The 18,728-nt window shown below is 32.9% G+C and overlaps 1 protein-coding gene across 1 annotated transcript; it reads left to right on the top strand.

Annotated features, from left to right (window-relative positions):
- Window positions 1-9,311: 9,311 nt before the first annotated feature.
- Window positions 9,312-16,665, top strand: LOC124845186 (MLO-like protein 11). Its single transcript, XM_047322250.2, has 15 exons — window positions 9,312-10,587; window positions 11,077-11,134; window positions 11,232-11,464; window positions 11,564-11,680; window positions 12,123-12,183; window positions 12,520-12,614; window positions 13,080-13,154; window positions 13,569-13,654; window positions 13,957-14,006; window positions 14,168-14,208; window positions 14,511-14,681; window positions 14,775-14,810; window positions 15,069-15,136; window positions 15,351-15,411; window positions 15,978-16,665. The coding sequence occupies exons 1-15, from the start codon at window positions 10,462-10,464 to the stop codon at window positions 16,332-16,334; spliced, it is 1,635 nt and encodes a 544-aa protein (XP_047178206.1). The 5' UTR covers window positions 9,312-10,461; the 3' UTR covers window positions 16,335-16,665.
- Window positions 16,666-18,728: the final 2,063 nt, after the last annotated feature.

Genomic DNA, 18,728 nt, shown 5'->3' with positions numbered 1-18,728 from the left:
TTCAAAAATTGTTCTAAGTGTTTTTACTTAATCGACTGCATGCTTCTTGAATTCGATTAAGTCTGTTAAGTTTTTGAAAACTCTTAAATGCTAGTCACAACTGACATAACAGTCATATTTTTAAATATATTGATCAAGCATTTATTGCAAGTCGATTGTATTAAATGTGCATTCAATTAAATGTTGTGATTGATGTTAGTCTGTTATAACTGCAAAGTGTATTCGACTAGATTAATAGCTAAATCGATTAACATGCGTCTGTTGTGTGTAATGCTATAAATTGATGCTGATTTGAATTCTGTAAGAAATTTTGGATTGTAACACTTTCATATCTTTCACAAAACGCTGTGATTCCTTACAGAGAAAAGAAAAGCTCCAATAACCAAAGATTGACCGTGGTGATCAGGGCTTAGAGGTTTCTTGAGAAGCAAGATTTACTGGGTTTGAACGTCTAATCTATTAGCACATAAAGGTGTAATGTGCGTGATCAGGAATTTTTGCAATCGTGAAGACTGGCTGGTTTCCCCTTTGTGATTACAAGAAGAAGAATTGTGTTCTTGACTTTGAGGGTGGTTCAAAGGGTTTGACAGCAAAAGAGGGTGTTCTTGTTGCGTGTCTGTCTTGTTTACTGCCTATATTAGATTACAGGGTTAGAGAGATGTTTTACATTTTTGACGTGAGGTTGTTGTAAAAACCTTGGTGTAAAAACCTTGATCTTTATTGCATTTGCTTCCTGTGGTTGGAAGGACACTAGATGTAGACTTGGTCGAACCAGTATAAAAACCAGCGCTTGAATTCTCTAATCCCCACACTTTTTCATTATAGTCGATTAAACTGTTTATGCATTCAATTAAGTGAATTGTTGCATTACATATCATTTTACTTGCGATTCAAGAAAAGCGTAAAGACATCCTATTTTGCGAAAAAGTTTTTGAAAGCTTATATTTTTACGCATCACCAATTCACCCCCTCTTGGTCTAAGAATCTATGCTATTCCTTTTTTAACAATTGGTATCAGAGCTGGTTTTCATAAAATATTTGAAAAACAAATCGATTAATATTTTTGCTTAATTGATTCGATCCTGAAAAATGACTTTTATTTCTCAAACAGTGAGTAAAAGTGAATCGGTTTTTGAACTTGTGCATGTCACGTGTGATGCTAAGTGTAATTCCATTACTAATGGCTTTTATGAGTCTTTTGAAACAGTTTCTTGCGAAATAAGAAAAATGGTATAGATGGGTTGGAATCCAGAGCTGAAAGGATAAATCTGCAGGCTGGAAAAGTTACAAGATTCCTAAATGAGAAGAAAAGCAACAGGGATCAAATTGAAAATAAAGTGAATGTACCAGGAAATGATCTCATCATGATGGCTAAATCTGAAATGACGAAAGCGTGTTTGGAACAAGGAGCAAAAGGTTCAATGTGGTATTTGGACAGCGGATGCCCCAAGGTACATGACAGGAGATCCAACAAAGTTTACAAGCATCTCTTACAATACTATTGATCATGTCACATACGGTGATAACAACAAGGATAAAATCCTTGAAATGGGAATCTCTCACAACTTCTTTGCACCAAGACTTCAACAAAATGGAGTGTTGGAAAGGAAGAATAGAGCATCAGAAGAACTGGTAAGAACCATGCTAAACGAAAGGGACTTACCAAAATACTTCTGGACAGATGCTGTAAGTACAACATGCTATGTACTGAACAGAACTGTAACCAGGTTGCTGAAGTTGACTCCTTATGAGCTGTTCAAAGGAAGGAAGCCTAACATTACTCATTTGCGAATCTTTGGATGTAAGTGTTTTGTTCTAAACAATGGTAAGGAAAGCCTTGGTAAGTTTGATTCCAAAGTCGATGAGGCTATTTTTATTGGCTATTCTCTTACAATAAAGCTTACCGTGTTTATAACAAAAGGACTATGCGTGTTGAGGAGTCTATACATGTAGCTTTTGATGAGTATATTAATACTTCCACTAATCCTGTACAATCTAGGAAGTCTATAGATGCAGGTGATTTCGCTGGAGAAGAAGAAGAAAATGAAGAAATTTCAGAAGAGGAAAACTCTAAGAATGTAATCAATCCTCCCAGAGCTGAATCGATTAAGGAGTGGAAAACACCAAGAAATGTCTCGACAAGCAACATCATTGCTGGTATCACGAGAGGAGTTTCCCCCAAACGACAACTAAATCAGTTCTGCATGAATGTAGTGTATGTTTCTAAGATTGAACCCAAGAACATTGAGGTTGCGCTTGCGGATGAAAATTGGATGATGGCTATGCAAGAGGAGTTGAGTTCGTTCAAAAGAAACAACATGTGGGAACTGGTTACAAGAATAGAGAATCTACAGGTAATAGGTACAAAGTGGGTTTTCAGAAATAAAATGGATGACACAGGAGAAATCATAAAAAACAAGGTAAGGTTGGTTGCAAAAGGCTACAATCAAAAAGAGGAAATTGATTATGATGAGACTTATGCACTTGTGGCCAGATTGGAAGCAATAATAATTCTGCTTGCTATTGCATCAGTAATGAAGTTTAAGTTGTACCAAATGGATGTCAAGAGTGTGTTCCTAAACGGATATATCAAGCAAGAAGTCTATGTTGAACAATGATAACAGTTGAAAAACTGTTATTTTTATACTTAAAATTGACTTCAATTACAACCTTTATGACTTAGAAATTAGCTTGAACTCATGATTTTTTTGAATTATTGGAAATAACAGAGTTGGACAGGTTTTATGCTTGATTTCCTTATTTCTGCAGGTTTTTAGATGAAATTGATGAAAGAATTGAAAAGGGATAGAGATGGAATAAGAAAAGGACACAAAAAGTGCAAAAGAAGAGAATCAGCAAGTACCGCTCAACGCCAATAATCGCTGAGCGGCACTTTTCAGTATCCGTTGGCACTGTTGAGGGGAAAACTGGCGCTAAGGGGAAAAAGTGTCACGCGCTACTATCGCTGAGCGGTATTTACCGTTGAGCGACACTTTTATGGGCTTGGGCCTAATTTTCTGTATTTTTTAGAATAGTATATAAGCTTTAGGACGTCTTAGGGTTTGTATCTTTGGCTGGAACGAAGCAAAAACGCACTCTTTCACCCCTTGGAGGAGGATTTTGGATGCTAAGGCTCCTTTCTCAACTTTCTAGGGTTCTATCCTTCACTTTTCCATTGTATTTCATCTAGTTTCACTATGAATATGGTGAACTAAACTTATTTTGTTGTTGGAGAATCAATGTAAATCCTTAGAAACTCTCTTGTATGAAATTTGTTCTTCAAGATCATTTTTATGATACATGCTTTCTTTCATTAATAGTTAGGGTTTTTCCTCTTTGGTCAAAGCAAGCATTGTTTAACTCATTCGATGTCATGATTATTGGTTTGTTGATATGGACACATACGGGGAAATCTAGATCTGGGGAATCTCTCCCAAAAGTATATTACCAACCTAGACATAGGAGTATGATAGTTGGTTGCCTTTAAGCTTCTGTGCTTCAGAATTAAGTATTAGGGATGCTAGGAATTGTATGAACTCATAATTAAGGATAGGCTTTCTTCGCCGAGACATCGGGTTTAAAGTAATTTAGAAAGTGGCATTAACATTAATGAAAAGAATGATGAATTCTTAAATACAAGAGAGTGGATAGGATGAAATTGATAAACCCCAACAACATATTCATCCATATATTTCAATTCACGTGTTTTGTTTCTTCTTGCCCATTGATCATCACATGCATACATATTTACTTTTCAGTCTTGTGCATTTGAAACTTACAACAATTTGTTCACAAGTCTTAATTAATCAAAAAAATCACACAATTGTCTAGGCCGTGAGTCCTTTGGGAGAACGATACTTGGTCTTACCAGGTTTATTACTTGATACGATTCGGTTACACTTGCCGAGGGTTAACAAGGTTTTGACTCCGTTTTCGGGAATTGAAAATTTGTTCATCAAACAACCACCAGGATTTCAAGATTATGAACATCCAGATTTTGTCTTCGAATTGAAAATGACACTATATGGACTGAAATAGGCGTCAAGGTCTTGGTACGAGTGTCTAAGTGAATTTTTGATAAAGAAAGGATTCACTAGGGGTAAAGTAGATTCAACCCTCTTCATTAAAAATTCCAAAAAGGATAGATTGTACGTACAAATTTATGTTGATGACATCATTTTTGGTTCATTTTTGGTTCAACTAATCCTGCTCTATGCAAAGAATTTTCTAAGACTATGCAGGAAGAGTTCGTGATGTCCATGATGGGAGAACTCACATATTTTATGGGACTTCAAGTTAAGCAGAATGAGATCGGTATCTTCATACATCAATCTAAATACTATAATGATTTGTTGAAGAAGTACAAAATGCTTGATTGCAAAGAAGCTACAACACCTATGGCAACCAACTACTATCTGGACCTTGATGAGAAAGGCAATGCTATAGACCAGAAACTGTAAGAGGTATGATCAGATCTCTATTGTACTTAATTTCTAGTAGACCATATATCATGCATAGTATTTGTCTTTGTGCTAGGTTTAAGAATCACACTTAACTGCTATAAAAAGAATTTTGAAATACTTAAAGGGAACCAAGAATCTTGGACTGTGGTATCCCAGTGGTTCAAACATTTTTCTTGAAGGATACATTGATTCAAATTTTGGTGGTTGTAAGCTAGACAAAAAGAGCACTAGTGGTGCATGTCATATGCTAGGATGTTCACTAGTTTCTTAGCATTCAAAGAAACAAGCTTGTGTGGCATTATCTACCACAAAAGACAAGTACATAGCTGTTGGAAGCTATTGTGCTCAGTCTCTTTGGATTAAGAGCCAACTAGAAGATTATGGCATTTCATTAGACCATATTCCTTTAAAATGTGACAACACAAGTGCAATAAATCTGACTAAGAACCCTGTTATTCATTCTAAACCTAAGCATATTGAAATAAGGCATCATTTCATAACAGAGCACATCTTCAAGGGTGAAATTAAGGTCAAATATGTAAATACCTTACATCAATGGGCTGATATTTTCACAAAACCTTTGAATAAGGAAAGATTTTATACAATTAGAAATGAATTAGGGATTCTGGATGACAATAGCATAAAGTGATTAATTGTTTAACCTGTGTGTATGAATGCAATTGATATTTTAAATGTTACATTCACATAATTGCATATTCATACATTAAATGTGTTAATTATTGTACTGCATTAATGCTAAAAAGCTTGATCTAGAAAAGCCTGAAAGGTTATGCGGGAACAATGCTTGCTGTCTGAGATCAAATGGAAAATCAACATTACTGTACAACAAAGGAAGTCGATTATGATGATATTCAAATCGATTGGGTTTCGTCATTGGGTTTGAAGTTTCCAAACTTATGATATCTGATAGCTTTAAACCTTGTTTGACTATTTGTTGAATGTTTATTCATCTTATATCTCTGTGTTTATCCGCTGTATATATGATTGATAGGGGGAGCATCAAGATCATTCTGTTATTATAATTGATGCATCTTTATATGATTGATAATCAATGATTCAATTACAGTTTATATATCTTTTTTGATAATGTCCAAAAGGGGAGAATTTGATGTAATTGGATAAGTTGATATAATCTGTGATTGTGAATGTGTGTATGAACATGGTTTTATTAATCATGGTTATCCATCATAAAAAAAGGGGGTGATTGTTTAGATTGGTGATAGGGGAACACAAGTTTAGCTAAAACCTACACAATCTTAGTGATGACTGTTTTTTTTATGATGACAACACATAATTAATAACACGTGTGTATATTGTGTTATACATGTTATATGCTTTTGCTTATTGTGTTATATCTGTACAAGCATATGTGTGAACATTATTGTTTTGTGTAAAGCATACTACTGTGTTTAATGTGATTTTATATGTGTATGCATAACATAAGTGTTCGGAAATGAAAAACCACAAGCATTTTGGTTGAACTTTATTGTGTGGCAAAACAACAATTTTAAGTGGATTACATAATGGGATGAATCGATTAAAACTCGTGGGTTTGCACAAACTCTTTACAAGTGTGCTGTGAGATATTTTGAAGAGAAAAGTTTTCAAAAATTGTTCTAAGTGTTTTTACTTAATCGACTGAATGCTTATTGAATTCGATTAAGTCTGTTAAGTTTTTAAAAACTGTTAAATGTTTGTCACAACTGACATAACGGTCATATTTCTAAATATGTTGACCAAATATTTATTGCAAGTCGATTGTATTAAATGTGCATTCAATTAAATGTTGTGATTGTTATTAGTATGTTATAACTGCAAAGTGTATTCGACTAGATTAACAGCTAAATCGATTAAAATGTGTTTGATGTATCTAATGTTATAAATTGACGCTGATTTGAATTTTGTAAGAACTTTTGGATTCTAACACTTTCATATCTCTCAGAAAACGTTGTGATTCCTTACAGAGAAAAGAAAAGCTCCAAGAACCAAAGATTCACCTTGGTGATCAAGGCTTAGAGGTTTCTTGAGAAGCAAGATTTGGTGGGTTTGAACGTCTAATCTATCAGCACATAAAGGTGTAATGTGCGTGATCAGAAATTTCTGCAATCGTGAAGATTTGTTGGTTTCCCTTTTGTGATTACAGGAAGAAGAATTGTGTTCTTGACTTTGAGGGTGACTCAAAGGGTTTGACAGCAGAAGAAGGTGTTCTTGCTGCGTGTCTGTCGTGTTTCCTGCCTATACTAAATTAGAGGCTTAGAGAAATGTTTTACATTTTTGACATGAGGTTGCTGCTAACTACCTTCATTAATTATTGTATTTATTACATTTAATTGACTAGAGAATATTTTCTTTAGAAACAACCTTAGAAAAGAGAATATCTTGAAGTTAAAAAATATATTTAATTTTATAAGAACAAAATTAGTTTTAATTTTAAAAAATGTTTATTTTATCTATTTTTATCTCTTAAATGTCATAATATTATAGTAAAACATGCAGAAGTGTGTGTATATATATATATATATATATATATATATATATATATATATATATATATATATATATATATATATATGGGTTTGCTGATTTTAGCAATGCGTACCGGGTTTTAGTAAACAAAAATATCCTTATATATCATGGATTCTAAGTTTTAAGGTTAAGGGTATTTTAATAATTTTTATTCTCAAAACTAAAAAAAAAAAAGAAACCCCCAAATCCTTACTCACCTCTCTCATTCCTCAACACCCTTTCTATGTCATCTCTCTCACTCCAACCTTTTCTCTGTCATCCCTACTATAGCTCCAATTCAAAAAATCAGAAACACTTGTCGTTAAACAATCTTACAAAAAATGATTTTATAATGAGTTTTCATTCTATAATTTTTGTCTTATCTAATTTTATCCAATTTTCACAAGTATAAAGGAATTGGTAATTGACCTGGAAAAAATCAGAAATACTCGCTGTTAAACAATTTCTTACAAAAGATGATTTTATAATGAGTTTTCAATTTATAATTTTTGTCTTATCTAATTTTATCTAATTTTCACAAGCATAATGACATCAAAGGAATTGGTAATTGGCGTGGAAAAAATCAGAAACACTCGTTGTTAAACAATTTCTTACAAAAAATGATTTTATAATGAGTTTTCATTTTATAATTTTTGTCCTATATAATTTTATCTAATTTTCACAAGCATAATGACATCCGAAGGAATTGGTAATTGGCCTGGAGGGTTTTTTTAGAGATGATGATTCAACATATGTAGATGATGAAATTAGAGAGGTTAGTGAAGATAGTGAAATTGAAGAGATCTTGAATGAACCTTTGTCTCAAGGTGAATATGTCAATGACTCAACTCTTTACAAAGGCAAATTGTTTAAAGACAAGTGATTTTTTCAATTCGGATACAGTAGGGATGACAGAGAAATGAAAGAGAAAGAGTTGAGAGGAATGAGAGAGGTGAGTAAGGGTTTGGGGGTTTCTTTTTTTTTTTAGTTTTGATAATGAAAATTATTAAAATACCCTTAACCTTAAAACTTAGAATCCATGATATATAAGGATATTTTTGTCTACTAAAACCCGGTACACATTACTAAAACGTACCAACTGAAAAACAGGCGTACGCGCGTTAGCAAACCCCATATATATATATATATATATATATATATATATATATATATATATATATATATATATATATATATATATATATATATATATATATATATATATATATATATATATATATATTGGTAAAAGAAAATCGTCATTGAAAGCGGAAGTGATATGTGACACCGACATATTTGAATATGGATTGAGATTTGGACTAAACCTAACACTCTTAACATCACCAACTTGTGGTCTTGTGGACGATATCTAACAAATCACAAACATCTAAAGTTCTTTCATGTGTAATGTCTTAACATTTTACATTATCCAAAATTTTATCAAACTTCTCCTTAAATAAATAATGAAAAATTATTTACCTCTCATTTATTTATTTATTACTCATTTCTGTATAAATACACGATCTAAATACAAGTTCTTAATTATTTTTTCTTCTATATAGTACCCAAATTTCATTTTTTATCAAAAATAATATAAAAATTGCATCCGAGTTATACTAATACCCTCACTTATCATTTGTGGATTGCAAATTAAAATTCATTTTCACCAAAACCAATTAATAATAATAATAATAATAATAAAATATAAAAAAGTATGCAAAATGTTACGGTGATGCAGGAACGACGAGTGCGGTAGACACGTAACGCAGCGCGAAAAAAGAGAAAAGCTGTATTAGGGAAACACGTGCATGCTGCATGAACAATACTTTTTATAGCACTGTTTATTCATCGTTGTGTAATACTTTATTTAAATAATATGACGCTATAAATTATTATATATTTTCATTTTCTTTTATATAAAGATATGTTAATCTTCAGAATCATAATAAATGGTTTAAATGAAAATTAATTATTTCAAAATGAAGTAACTTAATCATATAAATGACAGGTAAATTACTAGACCTGTGTGAAAAAAGGTTATCCTTTAATGATGCAGAGTAGCAGAAAAATAAATACTCTATCATATTCAAGGAAATTTTTTATAAAAGCATACAGACTATGATAAAAAATTATTTTAAATTACATTGGGATACTCATTTTGTGAGTTCGAGGTTCCTAACAGTATTGGTGCTTCTAGCAATAAATAAATTTTAGAGATACCATAATTAAAAAGGTATATTCATCTTTAACCCAATAATTTGAACTTACCTGCTTAAAGAACACAAGAATCAAGCAACATGGTAGATGTGGTTGATTAGTATATTATAGAGTGCATGAGTGGGAGTTGGCACGCACCTGTGGCCCATTGAAGAGATACTGAACAGAGTGCATTGACATGATATTGCAGCTGGAAAAGACGCGCCTTGTCCCTCATTTTATATTGGAATCATAAAGATGCATGTAATTTTTGGTGAACTCATTCAATGTATTGTATTAGGAACAAACAACTAGTTTGTTACTTACACAGCTTGTGACTGTGTGAAACACAGAGAGAGAGAGAGAGAGAGAGATCTTCAGATTTAACTCTTCTGGGTTCACTTCTTACAGAGTGACAAGTTCCAGTCTGAGTTTCCTAGATTCCTGACAGGGGTTTAAGGTTGTGGGCACTTCATGTTTGGAAAAAAGTTGTGGCCTTTACTCCCATTGGAGAATGTCTGAATCTGCTGGGCACTGTCGTTAAAGTAGAATCAAGGAAAATATTGGGATTTAAAGGAGCTGGTAAAGTGTCTTGGGAATGTGAGCATGATTTGCAAATGAGGTTGGTCTGAATAGTTCAGAAGAGTTCTCAGAAAGGAAAAGAAAGAGCCTTGTTTTTTGTTTTCTTTTTTCTTTTCTATTTTCTCCGGAGAAAGTGAGAGAAACAAGGTCAAGGAAATTTCTTTTCACCATCTTTGTCACAGTGGAAACAACTTTCTTTTTTTTCTTTTTTCTGGAAGAGTCTTTGATGGTTATGGAAGATTTTGACATGCAGTGAGGAGCAAGCCACCGGGTTCTTTTGGGGGCTTTGCCAAAGTTTACTTTGTTAGCAAGTGGTATGTATTTGTGTCTTATGCTCAAACCACTGGAGTCAATGAAAAAGAGATTGGAAATTAGAGCTTCCATTTGGGTCCTATTCTTATTCCTTTGATCTGTTATATCTTTGTATTTGGATGTAAATTAGTAGTCAAGATCACTACTTTCTCTTGTCTGTTGAAGAAAGATACTGCCATTAGAATTTCTACTTGGGATTCCGTGTTACCCCATTGATTTATAGGCTGATTAAGGGGTGCACTATGAGTTCTGATTGTATAATTTTCCAAGGAGATTTTTTATGAGACTATGTCTTAAGTCCATTGAAGAAGTTGGTCTGTGACTTTATTAGGCATAGCCATAGCCATATTCAAGGTTTGGTCTGTGATTTGGGTATTTCAAAATGGACAATAATGAACAGGAAACAAGGTCATTGGCACTGACTCCTACATGGTCAGTTGCTACTGTGTTGACTGTCTTTGTTGCTGTCTCTCTGCTTGTGGAGCGCTCCATTCATCGTTTAAGCAATGTAAGTAATAGTTAGACTAGAATCTATGTTGGTTCTTGATGTTAATTTCTCTGGTGTTGCATGGGAAAAGTTGGAATATTTTTCAATTTTCAAGGCATTTCTCAAACTTATGGTGAAGACTGAAACTACTATCAGGCTTGTCGATGAGTTGAGAAAGGGAAGGATAGAGGCAAAAAAAGTGAAAAGAGAAAAACAAAATGAGTATTTTGCATTACAACTAATTAGATATGGTCAGAAATTTCATTTCTGGGTGGAATGTAATGTAACTCTAAAATAGATTTAACAGGATCTGCATTAATTGACATGGAAAGAAGTTTTCACTCTCTTCATATGCATTTCACTTTTCATTTTTTGTTTAAACTTTAAAGCTTGATTCTGTCTTAATCACATACTTGTCTTTCTTGTGATTGAAGAACAATCCTTTCATTAATCAATACTTTGCCTTTGGCATGAATTCTGATATGTGATTACGTTTTTCTGTGACTGCAGTGGCTGCGGAAAACTAACCGAAAACCTTTGCTTGCAGCTTTAGAGAAGATGAAGGAAGGTGCTGTGCATTAAATTATGCTTGTATTGTATTCGTTTTAGATATAAACAATAACTCTTACTAACCAGTTCCCGTTATTTTGGAATTCCATCTTCAGAATTGATGCTACTCGGGTTTATATCACTCTTATTAACAGCTACCTCACGCATGATAGCAAATATTTGCATTCCATCAAAGTTCTACAACAGTGCTTTTGCTCCATGCACTAGATCCCAGATTGATGAACAAATGGAAGAGAATGGCTCTGAAAAGCGTAAACTATTGATGGCTTCTGCTTATCATGTATCTGGGAGGATGTTGAATGGAATAAATAGAAGCACTTGCAAAGAGGCATGAGCAATATACCTTACATGTATAAAATTTGACTATCACTTGCTTTTACTGCTCTAGATTATTTTAGTTAATCTGCAATTTTGTTATCATGCTCAGGGTTATGAACCATTTGTTTCGTATGAAGGTCTAGAGCAGCTGCACAGATTCATTTTTGTCATGGCAGTAACTCATATATCTTACAGTTGCCTAACTATGTTGTTGGCCATTGTGAAGGTGAGTTATTGTTTTCTGTTTATAGATTAAGAATGTCCAAATAGTTGTCACTGTTTCAAAAAAAGGGTTAATGTGTGAATTTTCTTGTCCAAAATGTGCTTGGGTTTTCATAATGATTTTTCTAGTTCTTTACCATGCTTAAAACCTTAAGCAAATTGGGATGATGTTATAAAATAGTTTGAGCCATTCTAAATAAGTTTTGATACAATGTGTATTACATTTATGTTGTCAGAAAAGGACTACCATATGCCTTTTTCATCTTACATCTCACATAAATCTTGGTATTTACTAATTGTATTATTCAAACAAAGTAAAAGTATGGAGAGTGATCCTATAAAAATTAACTATGTAATCCATGAAAAAGATTTGTGCATTTTTCTTATAAATAAAAAATATCATTTTGGATTTTGTTTGACATAATAACAATAGTAGTTCAAACCAGATTCACAGTTGGAGAGTGTGGGAAGACGAGGCTCACATGGATCGGCGTGATTCATTATCTGGTAAGCACATTGCCCTTTGAATTAAAACTATTTTAATGTTATACTTTTTAATTGTATGATTGATATACAAACTTACAAAGCACATTGATCAGGTTTGTTATCCTATAATCATCTCTTCTCTCAGTTATGCAGTCAATGCAGATAACACAATTTTGTTATATAATTAAAATCCAAAAGCATTTCTGTGTTTGATCTCTCCTAATTCACTTCACTGATCCTGTTTGACAGTTTAGTAGGCTTGTATGAGAGTTGACCATTGATAGAAAATATGTGGTCATGAAGTGAATATTTTAACCATATTTTGAATTTGATTTTTCAATTCTTTTGTTTCAACAGAAATTACAAGAGAGTTGACTATGAGAAGGCAATCAACCTTTGTCAAGTCTCATGTATCAAATCCATTGTTCAAAAACAGTTCCCTTATTTGGGTGGTAATTACATATCTCCCCTTCTTTTCTTGTTTCCAATTGGTTTCATTTCATTCGTGTACTTTTAACATTACCCTCTTTAGTTTCTTAAAGTTATTTGATGAAAGAACTAGGAAGATATGTTTTTATTAACTATGTTGACTAAAACATGACTAGAATTTTAATGATTACATTTTCGAAGTAGTCAAGCTTATGGGAATTCAATTTGTGGTTCTTCGCATACTAAATGCTATTATAGTACATTGGAGCTAATTGCACGAATCTCTTATTACTATCAGCCTTTTTTAAGAACAAAACAACATACTTTATATGAATGTTTTATTCCTAGGTACCTTGTACCCTCTACTACTAAATTTATATATCATTTTTATCATCTAGTTCTATGTAATTCCGGTTTCATTTTGAAGCATTTACTCAGTAATAGTATAACTGCATATCTATCTAATTTTAATTTTAAATAAGCTGCAGACATGTTTTTTTCGACAATTTGCACATTCTGTGGTTCGTGCTGATTATCTTACACTTCGCAAAGGCTTCATCATGGTACGCAGTATTGCAATAAAATTTGTCTTTTGTATGGTTGGTTTAAGCTATCTAATGTGGTTCTCGTCTCACAATTAATATATTTTCCCAAAGTTCTTTGGCTAATATGTTATTTATGTTGGGTACAAACAAAATTTCACATCGGATAAAATAAGAGATGGACATGGGTTTATATACACATAAGATATCTCCATTGATAAGAGGTCTTTTGGACGGATACTAAAAGCAAATCCATGAGGGCTTAGCCTAAAGCGGAATTTAAAAACTTTTATCTTTTCTTAAGAAAATTCAGGTTCCAAGTTCCTAGTGGAAACTGAAAAAGACTATTTAAAGACAGATACTTAGTGCATTTGCTTAATGTTAATTTTCTACCATCTGATTTTAAACTTACTGTGTTTTCCTTCTTCATGGCAGAATCACCACCTTTCATTAAAGTATGATTTCCACAGCTACATGGTTCGGTCTATGGAAGAGGAATTCCAAAGGATAGTTGGTGTGAGGTTAGAAATAGTCGAGATTCAGCAGTCAGTTTCATGATTTTCTTTATGTGCATTCCCATTATCTGAAAATTTCAAATATGACCTGTTTTAATTGTAAATATCCATTTACTTGTATTTAGTGTTTGGAGAGGTAGTTAAATTGTCTATGCTATACTCATTGCAAATTATCCAAATAAGAAGGCGATAATATAATGTCTTGAGCATCTTGGACTTATTCTTGTTACATTTTTATTGCTTTAGTTTTTCAGCAACTGATTCTCATGAAGAAATTGAAAGCTGATTGTCTATAAAATCTCTTGCAGTGGCCCGCTCTGGGGATTTGTTGTTGGTTTCATGCTTTTCAACATTAAAGGTATAGCCTATTATAAGCAGTCCAGGTGAAAATCAGTTTATAATTCCTTAATTCAGTCCCTTTTCTCTGTAAGATTTACTGAAGCATTGTGGTAAGATTGATCTTGGTTTTGCATGCTGTTGAATCTTACAGATGGTAATTTTTTGGGGTGGTTTATGCAGGATCTAACCTATATTTCTGGATAGCTATCATTCCTGTATCTGTAAGTTACTTCGTTATTTCCTTCATTTTCTTTTAGTTCTCCTAATTGCATCAAATGCCAGTGTGGTGGATAAACTGCACTTTTAAACTTTTGTTCCAGAACCATTTAGATGCTGTGGATGGTATGTGATTGGTTCTTTGTGAAATAGTTGGTGGGTTTTTTCTATGGAATTTGAATAGAATAACATGCTTAAATTATGTCCTTATTCACTAAAGTGCTTTATGATTTTTGTATGTTAAGTAAATTAGTTGAGTAAATTATTGATGACATTCAACAATACAATCATTATGTTTAATGAACAGCTTGTGCTTTTGGTGGGAACAAAGCTACAGCATGTCATTGCAACCTTGGCATTGGAGAATGCTGGAATTGCAGGGTTCTTCCCAGAAGCAAAGTTGAGGCCTCGTGATGAACTCTTTTGGTTTAATAAGCCTGAGCTATTGTTGTCCTTGATCCATTTCATTCTCTTCCAGGTTGGCCATGGTTCGTCTACATCTTATGCCATGTTTTCTTACCTAAGTTTGTTATTTTAGTATTAACTTCTGATTCTTTATTCTTTTTGGCAGAATGCATTTGAGCTGGCTTCATTCTTTTGGTTCTGGGTACTTCCTTATCCATTTTACAACCTAGAATTAGACATGGACTAATAGGAATCATATTGTTTTAAGGTTGAATTATTAAAAAGTAGTTATATTGCTTCGACATACATTACCCAAAATTCTGAGCAAGATTCAGTTTTTTTAGGGAGTTATAAGGAAATAAGATAAAACTATATATTTGTGTTAATGAACCGTAATACAGATTGCAACTTTGAGCTTTTGCATTTGACTAAACTATCAAAATGTGTTTTTTGACTACAGTGGCAGTTCGGATATGATTCTTGCTTTATTAGGAATCACCTTCTCCTGTATTTAAGGCTAATATTGGGGTATGCAGAAATCAACTTCTTCCCCTTATTCAGGATTTTACATAACAATGCTCGTCAAAACTAATTCAATAAAGCATTAACAAGCCATTAATATAAAATAACTACTTGGCATGGGTGTTATTCAACTATTTAATGTAAAATGTCGCCATTGGATGTTTACTGGTTTAGTTTACACAAGACAAATCAACATGCACCTTACATTTCAACTTTGCAGCTTTGCAGGACAGTTTCTTTGTAGCTACAGCACCTTGCCACTATATGCACTTGTTACACAGGTAGGTTAACCCCTGTTAGAATAATTACACTACTCAAAAGTCAATTTCTCATCCAAAGGCAAGGAAACTTTCATCGAAAGTTTCACATCGATCAGAAATAAAGTCAAATTTATAAGTGGGTGCAAACCACGTTTTATAAGTCCGTACTGTGAGATCGAATTAAGCTAAGATCTACTTAATAGTTTTCAAAATTGTTTCTTAAACTTGTGATTTAAAATCCAAAGAACAAGAACAAATAGATGTTTTCTCATCTTATACCACTTTTCTATTAATTACTGTAGCTGTTACCTGTCTTGCTTGATCCTCGCTACTAGTTGCTTTTACAGCTTTGTTTTGAAAACTAATAACTATTTTGTGAAACTGTAAATCACACACTCTATATGTGACAAGTTTTCAGTTTTTGGAAGCCTATAATTATACAAATGGTATTCCTTAATGCTGAATAATCCGTCATGTGTTGCATGAAAAATGGATTTGATACACTGAATGAATCATATTAGTGAAGGGCTTTTGCTTTTTCCACTATAATGTTCCATGCAACAACAGCTTTTCAATGTTTATATCAGATGGGAACAAACTACAAGGCAGCATTAATCCCACAGAGGATTAGAGAAACAATTCATGGATGGGGTAAGGCAGCTAGGAGGAAGAGAAAACATGGTATGTTCCCTGATGATTCCACCATTCATACAGACACAAGCACTGTGTTGTCTATTGAAGAAGATGATCAATTAATTGATGTCCCTGAAGTAGAATTACAACCAGTCACAGCTGTTACATCTACCCCTTCTCCCATTGTCAACGAAACGTCAAGTAGGGCTGCTACACCCCTCCTAAGACCCTCTGCCTCAATATCTTCAGCTCATAGCAGTTCTAAAGCTGAAGTAATTTTAAGATGCTCCTCTATGCCAAGTGGGAGATAAAACATCTGCAATGGAGGAAACTGAAAAAGGTTAACTGGTATATTGATGAAGATAGTATGATAATTAAAGATTTATAAGATGATTACTAGTTCATTTAAGAAAAGCTTTACAAGGTAATAGTGCTTTTGGACATTACTAATTTATGTGGAACAACTATAGAATATGGGTGACTTTTGTTGGTATCAAGCAGTAACACAAGTTCTTTTTGGATTTGACTTGATGTAAATTGTTAATGTTGATTATACATTAAAGAAAATGGATGTCAATGCAGTTAGCAGAAAACTCCTTTGTGCAATGTATGCACATTTTATGACAGTCTTTTTTATACAAACTGCATAATTGGATACTTACTGTTAGATATATTATATCTTTTATCTTTATCTTTTAGTTAGTTTGTTATTATTTTTTTATTTGTATTTTGGGCTTAATCCATATTTCTTCTATTATAAATAGAGAACCCTATGTGTATTTAACACAAGGGAGATTAATCCCAAATATAGTTTTTCACTATATTCAACACTTACTATATTACATGAAGGAATTGTTGTAATTAATATGAATTAGATCATTCAATAAGTACTTTTCCCCCTTTTCTCCCTTCCATTTCCCTCTCCCTCCTCCTAACATTTCATGACTTAAACAAACTTTTACTACTTTTTAATGTCTTTGAATGTTAATAAAAAAAATATGTATACATATAAAATATAAGTAAATCTTAATCACCTTTGTATATTGATCCATAGTTTATATTTTAGTTTTTCATGCAAAGGAAAATGAATGATATAAAAACAAATGTTTATGCTTGATATAATAAATTTCAAATTATAATTTAATATTTTATAATTTTGAAAATGATTTATGTAAGATTTCAAACTTGCTTTGATATTTGAAAATTTTGTTTATGTAATAAGTAATAATTGTTTTTTTCTTATTCAAGATCTCTACACCAGTTTTCATTTAAACGTAATTTACTCTATTTTCATACATTAAAATATCATTTAATTACACTTATAATCGTACACATATATCTAGTGTCGAGTTTTCTATTAAAGTTTACTTGGAATAATTTAATTTTTTAGATATTGTTATATGTGTTTGATCTTTGCAAATGATTTCATACTTTTTACGAAATATTTGAGACGATTAGTTGTTTACAATGTGTTATTTATCATGTTTGTAGTGTTGTTGAAACTACAATTCCTTTTTTACTGCACCTTTGTAAAATGTCTTTGAGCCTAGCTTACCACATCTTTTAAGTGTCATATTGTTGTTGTTGAGACTATTATTGGATTATTATTTCATTTTTAAATAAAGCCTTATTTCTCAGGGTCAAACTAGTATGTGAGTAAGCTATTATTTAAGTGTACGTGACCTACTTTTTGGCCATTTACATAGATTCAATATTTTTATCTTATGAATGTAAAGGTTTATAAAAGTCGTGCTCTTTCAATTGAATAAATAACAAAGTATTCTCTATTCACAAACAGTATGCACAAGTTGTGCTCTGTGATTAACAAGTGGTATCAGAGCTCCATATGAGGCTTGATACGATGTGAATATGTGTGATACAATGTGAACAGGTGTAACGCAAGTGAGAAGAGTGTGGAGTCTGGAAAACAGTGTGAGTGCACATATAAAAGAAAGAGAAACCATGAGTGAAAGAAATCAAAGGAGTGAAAAGAGTGTGGGGACTGCACATACAGAAGAAAGGGAAACAATGTGAGTGCATAAATAGAAGAAAGAAGGATGTCTGGCTTGGAGGACTTAAAGGTAAAAAATTACCTGTTTCAAGCCATTGATAGGGAGATATCACATAATATTTTGGACAAAAGTGTGTCCAAGAAGATTTGGCAATCCACGCAATGAAAATTCCAAGGCTCAACCAGGGTCAAGCGAGCACAGCTCCAAGCCTTGAGACGTGAGTTTGAATTACTCACTATGAAAGATGTTGAAACCATTGATCAGTATTTGGGACGTACTCTCAATACTATCAACAAGAAGAAGTCGAATGGAGAGGTGATGGACTCAAGTATTGTGGTTAGCAAAATACTCAGATCACTCACCCCAAAATTCAATTATGTTGTTTATTTAATAGAGGAATCTAATGATTTGAGTAAACTAAGTCTTGATGAACTCCATGGAAGCTTACTTGTTCATGAGCAGCGAATGTAGGACTCTCAACACGATGAACAAGTGCTGAAAATTACTCATGATAGTAGATCAGAAACAGGTCACGAATATAGCCAAGGAGGTGGCAGTTGTGATCGTGGAAGAGGTCGCGGAAGACAATCATTGAATAAAGCGCTTGTAGAGTGTTTTCGGTGTCACAAACTAGGACACTTCCAATACGAGTGCCCACGGGTTGAAAAACAAGCACATTATGCAAGGTATGAG

Source organism: Vigna umbellata, chromosome 6 (assembly GCF_029865625.1).
Source record: "Vigna umbellata cultivar VRB3 chromosome 6, Vumbellata_1.0, whole genome shotgun sequence".
Taxonomy (NCBI): domain Eukaryota; kingdom Viridiplantae; phylum Streptophyta; class Magnoliopsida; order Fabales; family Fabaceae; genus Vigna; species Vigna umbellata.
Note: the sequence above shows the minus strand (reverse complement) of the source record. Positions and strands in the feature narration are given on the sequence as shown.